This window comes from Esox lucius, chromosome 22, assembly GCF_011004845.1.
Source record: "Esox lucius isolate fEsoLuc1 chromosome 22, fEsoLuc1.pri, whole genome shotgun sequence".
NCBI lineage: Eukaryota > Metazoa > Chordata > Actinopteri > Esociformes > Esocidae > Esox > Esox lucius.
This window is the reverse complement of record NC_047590.1, coordinates 4,714,009-4,727,494: the sequence shown is the minus strand read 5'-3', so window position 1 is coordinate 4,727,494 and position 13,486 is coordinate 4,714,009. Positions and strand designations below refer to the sequence as shown.

General features: G+C 46.5%; 1 protein-coding gene across 4 annotated transcripts in view; it reads left to right on the top strand.

Moving 5' to 3' along the window:
- The window catches only part of LOC105020021 (FERM and PDZ domain-containing protein 4), a 51,364-nt gene that overhangs the window by 24,994 nt on the left and 12,884 nt on the right, over positions 1–13,486 (top strand). For all 4 annotated transcript variants that reach the window (XM_034289623.1, XM_010886662.4, XM_034289622.1 and 1 more), the window contains one exon: positions 12,368–12,484. In XM_034289623.1, the coding sequence (XP_034145514.1) occupies positions 12,368–12,484 (117 nt within the window). The remainder of the gene's footprint in view (positions 1–12,367; positions 12,485–13,486) is intronic.

The following is a 13,486-nucleotide window of genomic DNA, read 5'->3' as shown; positions in this document are numbered from 1 at the left end:
ATGTCGTGGTGGGGGGAGGATCCGAGGCAAACACAGGCAACGCAACATCTGCTCCAGAAAACACAGGAGCATAAGAACTGCATAGCTAATGCCACAGAACAAGCTTCACGGTTACTAATATATCCCAAATAGAGTTGTAGAGGGAGGGAGTGTTACTAGAAACGTTTCCCAGGAAATTCTCAGAATTGTTTAACTTTGAATGATTTCACTTTATATATTGCAATAAATGTAACAGCACTTTTGGGTAATTCAAATCCTCACAGGTTTATGTAATTCTCCCTGGCCGTCTGGGAGACAATTCAATATATGTATGGTCATATTTGTCATGCTAACCTGTAATACGCCTGTTACTGATTGTCTTGGCAAACTTGGTTGGTTTTAACAGTTATAGCAAAGATGCAAAGATCATGAAAATATTTAGTACCATGGTCAGGCTAGAAACACTATGGAATGTTTCTATCTATGGAATGTATTTAATATAAAAATCCCTTTGAGTGAAGAAGAAAAGGTAGAACATCGGCAAACGAAAATGTGTTAATGAGTTATCAGTACTGTAGAAATCAATTCCACATTGTGGACTGAAGTTCATAGGATCAGGAGATGTAGGAGAGAAGTAATGTGAGCGCTGGATTAAATTAGTATCCAACAATTAAAAGGAGATTCTCTCTAGTCTGTAGAAATATTTCTCTTGAAGCGACCAGGCCCACTGAATAACCTCCTCAGATATCTTTCATCGAAAACAGTTGCATTAAATAATAGGCTAAAATTCAATGCAATACCTTTTATGGGAATTACATTTTCTAATGAACTACTTTTTATGTGACAGCACTGAAGAAATGACTCTTTGCTACAATGTAAAGTACAGAGTGTACAGCTTATATAACAGTGTAAAATTGCTGTCCCCTCAAAATAACACAAGTGAAAATGTCCAAATTGGGCCCAAAGTGTCAATATTTTGTGTGGCCACCATCATTTTCCAGCACTGCCTTAACCCTCTTGGGTATGGAGTTCACCAGAGCTCCACAGGTTGCCACTGGAGTCCTCTTCCACTCCTCCATGATGACATCACAGAGCTGGTGGATGTTAGAGACCTTGCGCTCCTCCACCTTCCGTTTGAGGATGCCCCACAGATGCTCAATAGGGTTTAGGTCTGGAGACATGCTTGGCCAGTCCGTCACCTTTACCCTCAGCTTCTTGAGCAAGGCAGTGGTCATCTTGGATGTGTGTTTGGGGTCGTTATCATGTTGGAATACTGCCCTGCGGCCCAGTCTCCGAAGGGAGGTGATCATGCTATGCTTCAGTATGTCACAGTACATGTTGGCATTCATGGTTCCCTCAAAGAACTGTAGCTCCCCAGTGCCGGCAGCACTCATGCAGCCCCAGACCATGACACTCCCACCACCATGCTTGACTGTAGGCAAGAGATACTTGTCTTTGTACTCCTCACCTGGTTGCCGCCACACACGCTTGACACCATCTGAACCAAATAAGTTTATCTTGGTCTCATCAGACCATAGGACATGGTTCCAGTAATCCATGTCCTTAGTCTGCTTGTCTTCAGCAAACTGTTTGTGGACTTCCTTGTGCATCACCTTCAGAAGAGGCTTCCTTCTGGGACAACAGCCATGCAGACCAATTTGATCCAGTGTACGGCATATGGTCTGAGCACTGACAGGCTAACCCTGCACCCCTTTAACCTCTGCAGCAATGCTGGCAGCACTCATATGTCTATTTACAACCTCTGGATATGACGCTGAGCATGTGCACTCAACTTCTTTGGTCGACCATGGCAAGGCCTGTTCTGAATGGAACCGGTCCTGTTAAACCATTGTATGGTCTTGGCCACCGTGCTGCAGCTCAGTTTCAGGGTCTTGGCAATCTTCTTATAGCCTAGGCCAGGGCTGGCCAACCCTGTTCCTGGAGAACCACAGTCTTGTAGGTTTTCTCTTCAGCCTAATTTGTGACTAACCTGAGTCTGCTTTTCATCCAACAACTAATTAGAATCAGGTGTGCTGAATAAGAGTTGGAGAGAACCTACAGGACTGTGGCTCTCCAGAAACAGGGTTGGCCAGCCCTGGCCTAGGCCATCTTTATGTAGAGCAACAATTCTTTTTTTCAGATCCTCAGAGAGTTCTTTGCCATCAGGTGCCATGTTGAACTTTCAGTGACCAGTATGAGGGAGTGTAAGAGCGATAACACCAAATTTAACAAAACTGCTCCCCATTCACACCTGAGACCTTGTAACACTAACGAGTCACATGACACCGGGGAGGGAAAATGACTAATTAGGCCCAATTTGGACATTTTCACTTAAGGTTGTACTCCCTTTTATTGCCAACGGTTATGAGGGGACAGCGAATGTACACTGTTATACAAGCTGTACACTCACTACTTTATATTTAAGCAAAGTGTAATTTCACAGTGCACATGAAAGGATATACTAAAATATTTACAGAAATGTGAGGGGTGTACTCATGTTTGTGAGATACTGTAGCTTGTGTGCCGGCAAATATGTCCTTGTTCCACAAGCACTGTGATGAGAAGCAGGGTTGCTTGGTAAGATTTGCCTTGGATGACATCCTGATCTGAGACTATTTCCCATCTGTTGTGGAGTCCTTGTGACTAGGGAAGGCCATTATGGCAAAAGTCAATGTTATAATTGTAAGAGGAGAAAAATGGTTCTATTACATTGTTTATCAATTTGCAAGGGAAAAGTAAATTGTCTGTTTGCCAGTTCAAGGTTTAAAGGTTTAGCTTAATCATTTAACCCGACCCGTCTCAATTGGTGCGGCGTGGGGGGCGAAGTCAACTGCCTTCCTCAAGACAGAACAAAAGGACTATTGTCACTTTGTCAACTCAGGCTTCATGGTTACTGGTCAGATAACTCTAACCACTAGTCTGCCTAAGAAACCAGTGTACCTTCAATGCAAAGATCAAATGCAAAGAACATTGACAATGTAGGTTGAATCAAACCGTAGGGTTGGTTAAAAAATACATTTCTCCACCTCGCCACTGCACATTAAACGATATTCTTGGTCAGTTCGACCAGCGCTGTGTGGCCTTGATATAACATACGGTTTGGACGTCGAGCCAAGTGTATTGAATAACTGGTATAATGTTCTCTGCAAATGGTTAGGTAGACAAGGACACACACTCAAGAGGGCATTTGGCCCACTGACAGCTGTTCGTGCTCAGCCTTTTTGTACATGTGTGTAAGTCCAATAGGGGAACTGTACTATATGGAATCGGCTTCAGGGCCTTTCATTGGCTTAATCCAGTGTTTCCCAATCCAAGGGGTGCACGTTGTCGTTTTTGCCCAGGCACTCACACGCCTGATTGAAATTAAAGATTTGATGACAGGTTGATTGCGTCAGGCAAGTGTGTAAGTGGTAGGGAAACATTTGAATCAGGTGTGTGAATACTAGGGCAAAAACCTGCACTGTTTTGGGTCTCCAGGACAGGGATTGGGAAACACCGGCTTAATCCATTGACAAATGGAAGGCCATATTGATGATGTCACACTTCCGCCTTCTTCTGGAAACACATTCAAATGACTTCACAGACTGAACTGTAAATGTATGTGACACACACACAAACATACACACACACACAAACATAAACCAACAAACACACAAACACACACACACATACACAAACATACACTATCCCATGACAGTGAGGATATTCCATCACACTGTAGGCATTGTTTCCACTAACCATCGGGCAGAAGGAGTACTAGATTAAAATTCACTGACAATATATGGAATAGATCCAGTTAAGCAGCCCTGGTCCTTTACAGCCCCAAGACATTCTTGTTTGTGATGGAGCTGGAACACCAAGCAGGGTGGATTGAGGTTGTCAGTGTGGTGGCTGCAGTAGCCTGTCTGTGTTATTACAGTAACCAAGGTTGCCAACTCTTGGAACAGTTTTACGTTTTCCTCTGGTCTGATCGAATCAACTTAATATTGGCCCATTTTCATCGCAATAAACCAGAAAAAAAAGACTACTAAGGTTTATCTCAGAATTACAGTAGAATGTTATAGAGTAGCCCACAAGCAGCCTTTCCTACCCCTTCGCTTTGACTTAAATCTGACGACATCACTCTCCACGACACTTCCTTCTGCTAATGAAATTGTGCACGCGTTCCTATTCTTTGCTAGCTAGCAGGTAAAGGCCAGGTTACAGGTTCATTATTGGACAGGGGGAGATACTGCTTCCTGTAAAAGCACCACACGTGTACACCTACATTTTCAGCAGTCATTGAAATGCATGTAGGAATAAAACTGTTGTGTTTTCAGAGAGTAGCCTACATGATGCCTGGAGAGTAGCCTACATGATGCCTGGAGAGTAGCCTACATGATGCCTGGAGAGTAGCCTACATGATGCCCGGAGAGTAGCCTACATGATGCCCGGAGAGTAGCCTACATGATGCCCAGAGAGTAGCCTACATGATGCCCAGAGAGTAGCCTACATGATGCCCAGAGAGTAGCCTACATGATGCCTGGAGAGTAGCCTACATGATGCCCGGAGAGTAGCCTACATGATGCCCAGAGAGTAGCCTACATGATGCCCGGAGAGTAGCCTACATGATGCCCGGAGAGTAGCCTACATGATGCCTGGAGAGTAGCCTACATGATGCCTGGAGAGTAGCCTACATGATGCCCAGAGAGTAGCCTACATGATGCCCGGAGAGTAGCCTACATGATGCCCAGAGAGTAGCCTACATGATGCCTGGAGAGTAGCCTACATGATGCCCGGAGAGTAGCCTACATGATGCCCAGAGAGTAGCCTACATGATGCCCGGAGAGTAGCCTACATGATGCCCGGAGAGTAGCCTACATGATGCCTGGAGAGTAGCCTACATGATGCCTGGAGAGTAGCCTACATGATGCCCAGAGAGTAGCCTACATGATGCCCGGAGAGTAGCCTACATGATGCCTGGAGAGTAGCCTACATGATGCCTGGAGAGTAGCCTACATGATGCCTGGAGAGTAGCCAACATGATGCCCAGAGAGTAGCCTACATAATTTAAATCCATGTTGGCTCTGCAGTAATAATATCCTGTTTGTTTTCGTAACATGGTTGCTTGGATCATGTAAAACCAAACAATGCAATTTACAGTCAGATTTATTGGCCATTTTCTTTTGCATTTTCTGCACGTGTCACACACACACACACACACACACTCTTGTACTATGCCATTAGACTAGGACAATGGATCGGCTCCCTGGGGAACCATTACTCAGAAGAGAATCTCAAAGGGCTCAGCGCCAGCCTCTAGGGTTGGACCTGAATACCGATAGCCCCCCACCGCCCCCCGCACCCACCCACCCTCCATCACCAGCACCCCCCCAACCCCCCACCCCCAGTGAGTCTGCCCGGCTACTGGACCCAACCAGGGACGAACTGTTCGCACTGTTCTCCTGCAGAGGGCTGTTTCTGTGCTGCGGGCTGCCAGCCAGAACATGTGCCAGAGTTGAAATATCAACTCCCTCTCCTTCACCACCATCCTCTACAGAGGCCTCACGTAGTGCTGGGGGGATGGGGCTGGGGGATATGGGGGCGGGGGGGGGCTGTGTGATATGGATTGCCGTACGGATTAATATCTGCACAGCCATAAAACGTGTCTGTTGACGCAATAGCGGCTAATAGAGCGATACTTACGACGTCAGAGCGGGACGGAAGCGGGAGCACTCGGAAGGTCATGGCTCATAGAGAAGGTTAAGTTATGGAGGAGGTGCACGCCATTTCAGCACAGTCAGGCGTGTGTTTGATGCCAGCCTGGTCGTCAGGAAGGATCCGCTAATGGAGTCGAACACCTCATCCAATTGATTGTGTCATTGGGGAGGGACGAGGTTGAAGGTGCCACCCCCTTGACTACGTTAAAATGGCGGCATTGTTCTGTGGCACGTCCCTTCTAAAAAAAGGCCTTTTGGCCATTAGAGGCATCTAACCTTCTCTATGATGCAGGGCCAGTATGGTGGCTGTCCGTGGTACTGAATGATTCAGGGATGCTGGTGTTGCTCAATGAAAACTTAAAGCCCTTGCTGCCCAAGTGCAATGTTGTGCATTTTCCATTCTCCAAATGCACTGCAATTATATAGTCACAGCCAGTAACTCTGACCAAACAAATCCCAATGAAACCGTCAGTCGGTCTATTTACAATTTAGATGTTTTGTGGATAACTCTGTGCTCACCTTACATTGACTTTTACCGACAACCGCCTCCGCAAATGTTCTGCAGCCTCGATGTGGTCCTCGGCATCGTGGCCTGTTTGTGTATCCTCACCGGACGAAATGTTCAGAGTGGAGCATGGACTGTGGAGTTGGGCATGTTACATAAAACCGAGCTCCAAGAGCAGAAGGAAGTCGTCTTCCTGAGAAAGGCCGTGGAGTATAAATAGGGAGCACTTTGAAGGGGCAACTTTTAAAGACCCAGAGGGATGTTTAATTTATGATCGCCTGCAAGCGTCACAGACCAATCGGGGTTTGCGGCGACCTTCGACCCAGGAGGACGGGTGGTGCTGGGGGTCAAGAGTCGCAACACTTGATGAAGATGAAGACGTAGTCATGATAATGGACTTACAATCTGAATTATACTCCGTCCACGGCAGCCATGCCACGGCAGCTATTTGTATTTTGAGCTTCACTGACTTTCTGACTGTAAAGATGTACCACCACCTGCGCTAATCTCTGTCCGTTCTGCGATGTCTCGTTCTGTGGAATGTGTGCAGTGGTGCAGGCTGCCGTAGTTTTCTTCAGGGAGAATGACACAGGAGGTGCTGATGTTCTCCAACCGCTGCCTTGTGTCCACTTCTATAATTCATATCAGGGAACCAGCCCTCTGTACACTTTAACTGTAACCTTAGCATCCCCAAATGGGGCATCGCTCTAGGCTCGTAGTTGGCAGGAAAAAAAAGCCTAAGATGCACTCGTCAATGGCCACCGTGCGCTCCCCAGCTGTGAAATTCTCGTAGAACAAGGGAGCCCTTTTTACCAATGAATAATGAAGGACAACCGTAACGCGAAAATGTGCAGTACAGAACTAAGGAAAAAGTGCAAGATGTTTCTCCGGTCGTATTTCATGGTTTTTCTTTCGCACAAAAGCACTTGTCTCACTTCCTCAAGACAGCGAGATCAAGACTTGTGTCAATTTTACAACCATGTTGTCACTGAGTATTTCAGTGCCCCTCCGAAAAAGACCGGGGGCCAAAATGGTATTAGCCTAGTTGCTCTCTGGAGTGTAAAGGAGTGCCAAAGCCCGGGGAGTAAAGTTGCGGCGTCTTTATTTAGCATTGTTCTAATGGAGGCCGACGCATCGGGGATATGCTCTTAGCTTTTGTGTAGCTCGCTGAATGGGTCTGGGCACAGGTCGACCTCGGTGGCGGGGCTTCTCTCTCTGTCCAGCCTCCCTGTCCCTGTTTGCTGGAGCATGGTGAGTGATCTGGACGGATGTGGGCTGCGCTGGGGCCTCCCATCACTAACGGAATGAGGTCTCATCAGCCGCCCGAGCTTGACGAGGAACGTGATCCTCTGAAGCATTCGTTGTTTTCGTTGTTCTGGCCGGCGGCAATGCCGCTGAATAGTTCACTGTGACGCACGGCTGGATAGTCTGAATAACGACTGGGGTAGGGAATGTACAGGTATTTCTCTGAGCAACGGTTGCAACAGAAAATATGTAGCCTGAGACTGAAAGACCTCCCACTATGTACACACACACACACACACACTTCCAAGTGTTGGGCTACGGAGTGTTAGGCTAACAAGCGTTAGGCTGACATCCCAAGTCTTAACACAACTCTTCCAAATGACTAAATTCACTGTCAGTGCTTTTAAGAAGGCAAAGCAATGAGGATTCTGTTTTTGAGTTTCTTGCTCATTTCAGTTATTTGGGACCTGATTTGAGTTCAATCAGAATTATTGATTTGAGCCCTTTTGTGGTAAATGGTTTAGTGACTGCTTTATTTATGTTGTTTTTTGCAACACATAAAGGCAAAAGCTTTCCAGAATATCCCTATTCTTCCTCTGAAATGGAGAGCTTTTAAAAAAAAAAAATTAAGTGTTACGACATGCCCATGTTTCCTATTGATTAATGCAGTGGCTCCCAACCTTTTTCAGTTACTGTACCCCCAAAAAGATTTTGCACTGCTTGGAGTACCCCTGAAGTACCCCCTCATGTTCATTTCACTAGTAAGTCTATGGTGTCATGAGTGTTTTCAAGTACCCCCTGTGCAGAGGCTAAGTACCCCCAGGGGTCCTAGTACCCCTGGTTGGGAACCACTGGATTAAAGGTTGCATAGATTAATTGTTTTTTTACTATTATCAAGGTGAAACAAATACAGCAACTCTCTGTTTTACCACAGTGATTATGACCAACGACAAATGCTGATCATTTAAATATGCAGTTCATCCTAGTCTTCTTGTACAGCTGTCACACCACCTTTCCTTTCTGAAAATGTTATTCCCGTATTTGCACCGGAGATAACCAGGTTTCCCGGCAACCTTTCCCTTTCATTTTAGTTTTTGAGGAACAGCCTCCGTTATTCTCCCTGCTAGGTGCTGTGATCAGATCTCTGGTGGAGGGGCATTTGTTTTCTCCTCGCTCCCTTTAAATCCTCTTACTACACACACAGGCGCACACACTCTCTCTCACACACACACACAGGCACACATACATACTCTCACACACACACATACAGGCGCACGCACACACACACACACACTCACACATACAAGCACTCACATGCTCACACACACTCACACAGTGGTGGATTTGTTTTCGCTCTGATGAAGAGGATTATGAGATGAAGAAGGGGAAGCCATAGCAGTGTGGAGTTTAGACCAAAAGCCTCTTGAACACAATGAGACAGAAGCATGCCGGAGACAGCGTGGTCAACTCTGTGAAACGCACTGTCATCCTGGTATGAAGGGGCCCGATTCTGTCCCACTGGCTGTCTCATTTAGGCAGCCAATTAAGTTTAAAGGGATCATATCGTTTAGGGATGTTTCAGTATCAGCTGAATAGAGTCAAAGACAAAGTATTGTGAATGGGGGTCCTGTTTTGTATAAAGGGTATTGACAGAAACCTGATCTTGCTTCATTGTTCCATGTAGGTAAATGTTGGTTTATTGGAGCAATCTGAAACTGTCTCTGGAGTCACAGCAGTGTTCTGTGTGCCTCAAGGAATGAAAGTATGATGGGATGTGGCTAGACCAGTGGCTAATCTTTTCAGTGGGTGCATGTAGTATATATGGTTGCTTCACTTTCTCCACATTTTATTGTTATAGACTTAAGATGTCTCTAGAACTTGATTGGAGTCCACCCGACAAACTAAACTGACTGGAGATGATTTAGAAAGGCACACACCTGTCTATATTGGCACCTGACACGCAACTTCACCAAACTATGAAGACCAAGGAACTCACCGTAGACCTCTGAGATTGTATTGAATTCATTTAGAAAGGTATTTATAACCTTCCCAGCCCAGATCCATGCCTCGACACAATCCAATTGAGATTGAATTGTGTTGAGGCATAGATCTGGGAAGGTTATAAATAATCTGTTAGAGTACTGACATTTCCCATGAGTACACTGGCGTCGATCATTGTGAAATGGAAGAAGTTTGGAACCACCATGACTCTTCCTAGTGCTGGCAGTCCAGCCAAATTAAGGAACCCGGCAAGAAGGGCCTTGATTAGGTAGGTGGCCAGGAACCCAATGGTCGCTCTGACAGAGCTTCAGAGCTTCCCTGCAGGGATGGGAGAACCTTCCAGAAGGACAACAATTTCTGCAGCACTCAATAAATCAGGACGTTATGGTAGAGTGGCCGGAGTGACGCCACTCCCGAGTTTAATGCAGGCTTGTGTGTGTAGCGGAAGGCGCCGACAGCATGACGAGAACAGAGAGGTTTAATGGAAAATACCTGGAATAACATAACAAAAGGAACACAAACAGCCAGGGTCTCCTGACAAGCAATAACCGACAACACAAGCGTGAACACAGCAACTTAAAAGGGATACCCAATTAGAGGCAACACAGGCCAGCTAGCTGCCTCGAAATTGGGAACCACTGAAACAGGAACCCAGAGATGCCTAGAGGCATCTGTTCTGCCAGGTCCTGACTATGGCCACCCAGACCAGTGCAGAGATGGCATCCACATAGCCAGGACCTGACAACGACAAAACGCCAGAAGGACTCTAACAGCATTAAGGAAAAGATTCTCTGGTTTGATGAGACCAGAATTGAACTATTAGGCCGGAATGCTAAGCGTGATGTCTGGCAAAAACAAGATACTGGGCATCACCTGGCTAACGCCATCTCTGCACTGACGCCTGGTGGTGGGAGGACCATGCTACGGGGACACGTCTGTGATGCTGCCTGTCCAATCAGACAGAGCTTGAAAGAACAGAGGAAAAACAGAACGCGAGAAACTGCCCAAATCCAGGTGTGCAAAGCTGGCAGAGGCTTACCCCAATGAACACTACCAAGCTGTGATCACTGCCAAGGGTGTTTCTACAAAGAACTGAACAAAAGAGTTTGAATACTTTTGTTCATTGTGTTTTTCAGTTTCTTAAAAAAAATTCCAAATACCTGGAAACAATACCTGGCAAACATTTCCAAATAACTGTTTTTGTTTTGCCATTATAGTGTCCAGGCTGATGGCAAAACATTTTTTAATCAATTATGGATAAAGTGTATAACACAAAAACATTTGGAGCAAGTGAAGGTGTCTGAATACTTTTAAAAGGCACAGTTGTGCTATATATGTATATAAAAGCTAGATATGTGATCTGTACATTGTGCCCTTTTATAGTTTACAATGTGTGAGTTTTGAGTTTCAAAAATACCATACCATACCATACCATCTTCTTCCGCTTATCCGGGGCCGGGTCGCGGGGGCAGCAGTCTAAGCAGGGATGCCCATACTTCCCTCTCCCCAGACACTTCCTCCAGCTCTTCCGGGGGGACACCGAGGAGTTCCCAGGCTAGCCGGGAGACATAGTCCCTCCAGCGTGTCCTAGGTCTTCCCCGGGGTCTCCTCCCGGTGGGACGGGACCGGAACACCTTCCCAGGAAGGCGTTCCGGAGGCATCCGAAACAGATGCCCAAGCCACCTCAGCTGACCCCTCTCGATGTGGAGGAGCAGTGGCTCTACTCTGAGCTCCTCCAGGGTGACCGAGCTTCTCACCCTATCTCTAAGGGATCGCCCAGCCACCCTGCGGAGAAAGCTCATTTCGGCCGCCTGTATCCGGGATCTTGTCCTTTCGGTCATGACCCAAAGCTCATGACTATAGGTGAGAGTAGGAACGTAGATTGACCGGTAAATCGACCGGTCAATCTAGCCTTGCGGCTCAGCTCTTTCTTCACCACGACAGACCGATACATCAACCGCATTACTGCAGAAGCTGCACCGATCCGTCTGTCAATCTCCCGTTCCTTCCTTCCCTCACTCGTGAACAGGACCTCTAGATACTTAAACTCCTCCACTTGAGGCAGGCACTCTCCACCAACCTGAAGTGGGCAAGCCACCCTTTTCCGACTGAGGACCATGGCCTCGGATTTGGAGGTACTGATTTTCATCCCCACCGCTTCACACTCGGCTGCAAACCGTCCAAGTGCATGCTGAAGGTCCTGGCTTGAAGGGGCCAACACGACAACATCATCCGCAAAGAGCAGAGACGAAATCGTGTGGTCCCCAAACCTGACACCATCCGGCCCCTGGCTGCGCCTAGAAATTCTGTCCATAAAAATTACGAACAGAACCGGTGACAAAGGGCAGCCCTGCCGGAGTCCAACATGCACAGGGAACAAGTCTGACTTACTGCCGGCAATGCGGACCAAGCACCAAGCTCCAAAAATATAAATTCAAAATAAATGTAAATGCAAAGTGTGGGTACCAGTGTTAGTGCAGTTGATACAAAATCAATTTCACGGGTCAGACTTCAAACTAAGCATTAGTTTGAAGTCTGTTGTGCCTTGATGTCTCGATTACATCATTCATTTAATTTACAACGAGCCATCTGACGCTCCACTCTTTGAGCTTCTCTGACTGGCTAATTTCTTCACACCCTTAATACAATTTCATGGCATCACTTTCGTTACACTGGAGTAGCCAATTAGGTTAAGCTATGCTATCTCATGCTGTCGCCCATTCAGAGAAATCAAACGAAATGGAAATGGGCTATATCCTGTACAAACCCCTCTTCCACTCAGCTATAGGCTCGGCTTTGCCTATCCTGGGGGTTTCGAAAGGCAAGCCCATAGGGTAGATATTCAGTTGAAAAGACCATAAAATACAAATGTCCCATAGTGGGCACTGGTTTAAGCAACAGTCAGTAAGGACAGAATCGTACTTCTCCTCTGTTTCAGCCACAAGAACAAATCGTCCGGCTGGCCTCCTCCCTCGGGATCCTGGAGCACCCTGCCCGGACCCCCCTACGGATGGGACATGGGCTCTTCCAGGGATGGCCGTGATTACTTCAGCAAGTGAGTTTCACCCGTCCTTGTGTGATCAGGCACAGAGCAGACAACCGTGTCCGGGCCCAAACATGTCAACCCCGTCTGGTGACGAAAGGTGAAAATCAGTCCACCTCACTCAGCTATTGACACTCAAAGTGCTTGTCTGAGCATTGCAGCGCGTGATACACCCTAGCGCTCATTGACTCTGCCCCAGGATATAATCAGTGAGTGTGCAACCACATTTTTTTATTAATAGTCCTGTCGTATGATACCTCCGGTTTGACGAGGTGCGCCTAAAACAAATGTGAGTTATGACGGGCGCGGGTGAATACGTACGCAGTAACGCGGATGAAAAGAGAGGTGTTTTCACAGTTCACGCGGTGCCATTTTGTTCGGAATATTCCGGACACTAAAACATTTTCTGTGATCTGCCTCCAAAGTAGTGTGGCGAGTCCTATACAAGTATATAAAAATACCCTTGACAGTTTTCAACGAGGTAACGGATAAACCCAGCCCCTCCTCCCCACCTGATCAATATTGGTTGTTTGTCTGGAATCATTATGCAATATTATGTATTCTATGGATACGTTTTACACACACACACACACACACACACATGGGCCTTTTCCCACTTCAGTGGTGGAGGACCTCTGAAGGCTGGAAAGGATGTTCTCAAGATGTGTCAGGAGCCCAGAGGGTGTTTTATTGCCAGGGAAAATGGGCCCACGTTTTTCAGATATGAAAATGTGGTGCAGATAAGAAGTCACAGTTGTATTTCTACACGTGAGAAATAGATGGGGACGAGTACAGTGAACAGAAGGGATGCCTCTCCTAACATAACACAATCTACAGTAATGGGTTTAGTCACAAAGAGGTGTGTGTGTGTGTGTCTCTCTCTCTATCTTTTAGAGAGGTGCTGGATAGGTATTGAGAGTAATGTGTTGGTTTGTGCCTCCATCTGTCTGTGTTCAGCCTGAGTAAAAGATAACAAATAGCTCTCCCTCTTGCGTATGAATAAGCATGTTCCCA